This window comes from Spinacia oleracea, chromosome 6 (assembly GCF_020520425.1).
Source record: "Spinacia oleracea cultivar Varoflay chromosome 6, BTI_SOV_V1, whole genome shotgun sequence".
Classification (NCBI taxonomy): domain Eukaryota; kingdom Viridiplantae; phylum Streptophyta; class Magnoliopsida; order Caryophyllales; family Amaranthaceae; genus Spinacia; species Spinacia oleracea.
The window spans coordinates 141156108-141160702 of NC_079492.1; the positions used below are offsets into that span (position 1 = coordinate 141156108).

The 4595-nt window shown below is 32.3% G+C and overlaps 1 protein-coding gene across 1 annotated transcript; it reads left to right on the forward strand.

Annotated features, from left to right (window-relative positions):
* The first annotated feature begins 268 nt into the window (after nucleotides 1–268).
* On the forward strand, nucleotides 269–3724 carry LOC110788345 (abscisic acid 8'-hydroxylase CYP707A2). The gene is made up of 7 exons (XM_021992980.2): nucleotides 269–571; nucleotides 701–1019; nucleotides 1338–1724; nucleotides 1829–2003; nucleotides 2109–2215; nucleotides 2884–3002; nucleotides 3124–3724. Exons 1-7 carry the CDS (start codon nucleotides 366–368, stop codon nucleotides 3221–3223), a joined length of 1413 nt encoding a protein of 470 aa, XP_021848672.1. The 5' UTR covers nucleotides 269–365; the 3' UTR covers nucleotides 3224–3724.
* Nucleotides 3725–4595: the final 871 nt, after the last annotated feature.

The window sequence follows — 4595 nt, forward strand, 5'->3', positions numbered from 1 at the left end:
AATACTTAGACTTGAAACAAATATAAAAATAATAAATATAAAAAGGTAATATATATAGAGTCAACCAATTACCCTCTTAAATGATCTCTATAATCACAAAGTGACACGTGCTGTTCTCACCATTCTCTCTTCTTTCTCTCTCTAGAGAGAAAAATGAGATGAGCTGGAGGGAGAATTCCGTGTGTGGAATTCAAGCTGTAATTGAAAGACTCATTCACCCTTCTCCCTTTCTCCTATAAATACACCTTAACACCTCCCATTATTCTTCGCCAAAACTATTTTTTTTGTCTCTACATTTTCTAGTTAGTAACATACTACTACTATTATTATTATTATTATTATTATTATTTGTATCAAAAATAAAAATGATGATCATATTGGTAGCATTGATAACCCTTGGTGCAATTTTGATCATAAATCATGCCCTGAAATCCCCTGTTTTCGGGTTTTCCGGTAGCCGGTTTCCGAAACTGTCTCTCCCTCCTGGTACCTTAGGTTGGCCTTACATAGGCGAAACTTTCCAACTCTACTCACAAAACCCAAACGTCTTCTTCGCCAACAAAGTGAAAAAGTTAGTCCATTTCTATCAAATTTATCCATTTTTGGCATGTGTTTTTCTTGGGTCATTTTTGGGATAATTAGGTGCTAAACATCTTCTCTTTTGTTTGTTTGTTTGTTTGTTTGTTTGTTTTGTCTATAGGTACGGTTCCGTGTTTAAAACATACATATTGGGTTGCCCATGTGTGATGATTTCAAGCCCAGAAGCAGCTAAATTTGTACTATCAACAAGATCAAATTTGTTTAAACCAACATTTCCTGCTAGTAAAGAAAGGATGTTAGGCAAACAAGCCATCTTCTTTAACCAAGGTGATTACCATGCTAAGCTTAGGAAGCTTGTTCTTCAAGCCTTCATGCCCGCCTCTATCCGTACCTTCGTCTCCGATATCGATTCCGTCGCTATTCAAACCCTTAAATCCCTTGAAGGATCCTTCGTCAACACCTTCCAAGAAATGAAAACAGTAAGTCCCGATTCTATTGCCACGTACTCCCTCCGTTCTATAATATTCCTCACTTTTCCATTATGTACGGTATCCAATGCACTACTTTGACCGTTAATAATTTTAATTTCGTATTAGTAAAAATTATAAAAAAATTGATATTTAGAAAATTTATATTGATACGAAACCAATGATAGTCCACTAGTTAACATTTATACTCTTAATCATACTATTAATTACGGTAAACACAGAAACATTATGAAACAAAGGAAGTACGAGTTTTTATTTTATTTTAATATTTAATTTTATATAATGTAATTGATTATTTGGGTTTTGCAGTATACATTCAATGTGGCACTGTTGTCGATATTTGGGAAGGACGAGGTGAATTACAGAGAAGAAATGAAGCGGTGTTACTACGTGCTAGAGAAAGGGTATAACTCAATGCCAATGAATTTACCAGGAACACTTTTCAATAAATCAATGAAAGCAAGAAAAGAGTTGGCCCAGATCGTGGCCCAAATAATATCAAGTAGAAGAGAAATGAATAAGGACCACAAAGATTTGCTATCTTCCTTCATGGGTGACAAAGAAAGCCTCACAGACGAACAAATTACTGACAACGTCATTGGTGTCATTTTTGCTGCTAGAGATACTACCGCTAGTGTCCTCACTTGGATCCTTAAGTACCTTGCTGAGAACCCCTCTGTCCTCCAAGCCGTCACCGTATGTCCATTATTATTATTATATTATTATTATTATTTCAACGTACTCTAAAACCAATCATATTTGTATTTTTATTAATGAAAAGATTGTGGACATTTTTGCAGGAAGAACAAGAAGCAATAATTAAAGATAAAAAACAAAGTGGAGAAGAAAATGTAATTTGTTGGGAAGATACAAAGAAGATGCCTTTAACAACAAGGGTTATACAAGAAACATTAAGGGTTGCCTCTATTTTATCCTTTACTTTCAGAGAAGCTGTTGAAGATGTTGAGTATGAAGGTCAGTGTGTTCCCTACCCTTATTAGTTTTCCCACTTCATTCTCGTCAAAATAAACGGAGCCTATTTTGTCATTCTCGTTCTGATATTTAATTTTTGTGTCACAGGGTACCTAATTCCTAAAGGATGGAAAGTACTCCCATTATTCAGGAATATTCACCATAATCCTGTAAATTTCCCTGAGCCTGAGAAGTTTGACCCCTCTAGATTTGAGGTAATAATCAAAACTACTTCTCTCTTTCTTTATTTTCCTTAGTAATTACTCCTTTTGTTAGTTGAACTTGATTGGTAAGTCCTTATTAATTAGCTTAATCAAGGGTATATTCTACCTACCCTTTTAAAGGTTAAAGTTGCATACATGTACGACATATACGGCATGACGTGTGATAATATGATAATCATTTCTTAAATATAAAAAATTAATATGATAATGGAACTCTTGTTTCATTTTTCAGGTTAATCTCTCTTTTTTTTTTTTCCTTTTCTTAAAAGCTTTAATTTTCACATTTGATTTTTCATAATAATCCCAAGTCATATTCAATTTTTTTTATTAAAATGTAAATTCATAATAGGTGAAAGTTACATGTATATTTTAATAATTTGATTAGAAAAGTATGATCGGTATAAATGTATAACTGATCTGATTAAAATATTTGGTCGATAATAATCATCTAAAAGATGCTTAATTCCTCGGATACTTTTTCAGTAATATTGAATTTTAGCAAGTTGCTTGACCAATCTTGCTAATAACCTTAGTTGAGTAATGAGTCATGAGTCATGATCATCCTATGTTGCATATCCTAATTTCTCATGAATTTAATTTAAATAAAGTCAAGTCAACTCTAGATTGTGTACTCAAATTTTCTGTGCTTTTTTCAACAGGTGGCACCAAAACCCAATACATTCTTGCCATTTGGCAGTGGGATCCACTCATGTCCTGGCAATGAACTGGCAAAGCTAGAGATTCTTGTTATGTTACATCACATAACCACAAAGTACAGGTAACATTAAGATTACTATAATTAATAATTATTTACTTAAAATAAATAAATAATGATTGATTAAGTTTCTAAAAATAGTGTATTTGCTGATAATGGGTTTTGTTTGTCTGTATGTTTGCAGATGGTCTATCATTGGCCCACAAAACGAAATACAGTATGCCCCATTTGCACTTCCCCAGAATGGTCTACCTATTAAATTATCCCTCAAAAGTCAAGATTAGTTTACAACATTCAAGAGTATGGCCAAAATAGAGGATATTAAGACTTATTCACATCCCAAACCTTCTTTGACGTCTGAAAACAAAAAAAATTATCGGCTGAAAAAGAATGACAAATTATGAGTTATTTGATCTACATTTTGAAGGAAAATGAGGGGTTTATGATAGTAACATATATACATTCAAGGAAATTAATAATTTTAGGAATAAGAAAGGAGGAGCGCCACAGTAATTGTACAAAAGATTCTCCTAGTAGCAACAAATTTTGAAAGGAACTTTCATCTTGTTATAGTAGTTAAAAATATCAGTAGTCATTTTTTATTTTCGATTATTTTTAGACCTCAATTCTTTTTCCAATGGTAGGAAAAGACAGCCAAAAAGATCTTTCAAGGAATGATTCTTGTAAAATTGTAAATTTAGATTAGATTATGTTGGTGAGAATGGTATGATTTTTACAAGATGCCTCAAGGCAAATGAATGAGAAATTCTATTTTACAATTAAAAGTTTCTTTTATTTCCTTTATGATAATAAGTTTCTCGTGAATGTAAATTTGAACATCAAAGTCTAAATCTTTGAGTCACACCAAGTACATGGTTTACCGTTGTCAAAAAAAAAGAAAAAGTACATGATTTACCGGAAGTTCTATTTCATATGATAGTACTCCGTATTATTATGCAATATTCAACCTAGAAAAGTCATTGCAATCGCATTCTTTTATCACTTCAACTGATTTTTACTTACCAAAGTAGATTGAAACTATCAAATTGAATGTTTTTGTTAACTTATATTTACTCATCAAACTTGACTTTTCTCATCAAAACCCAATTTTTAAGTATACTTCATCCGTTCTAGTATTGCATCATGATTACTTGTACACTATTCCTTTGCCCATATATGTAAATTTACACGTAAGGAAAATATTGTCATGTAAAAAGTAGTTAGATTATTCTCGATATATACTATCAAAATATCAAGTTGTTATAATAGTCTTCCCCATCGCTTCTCAAATATGGTGTATGTGCGAGTAACTTATGTTGCTTCACTTGCTTGAATTTGGCAGCTAGAATTGGGGGAGTTAAGGTTGCAATAATCTTTCATACTTCAATTGATCGGCCCAAATTAAACCTAATTGGCCAAATATAAGCTAAAAATGGAATTGTACAAACTCATAAATCTCCAAGGGGAAGCCTACTATGCTAAATGTACGTATTGTCCATGACACACCAAACATATATTGAAACTATCGAAGAAACTAAACTATATTCCCTCCGTCTCTTAATATTCGCATCGGTTAGATCAGTGCGAAGTTTAAGACACTTGAATTGACTTATTAATTTAATGGGTGGTAGTTGATGGAAAAATTACTTTAAATAA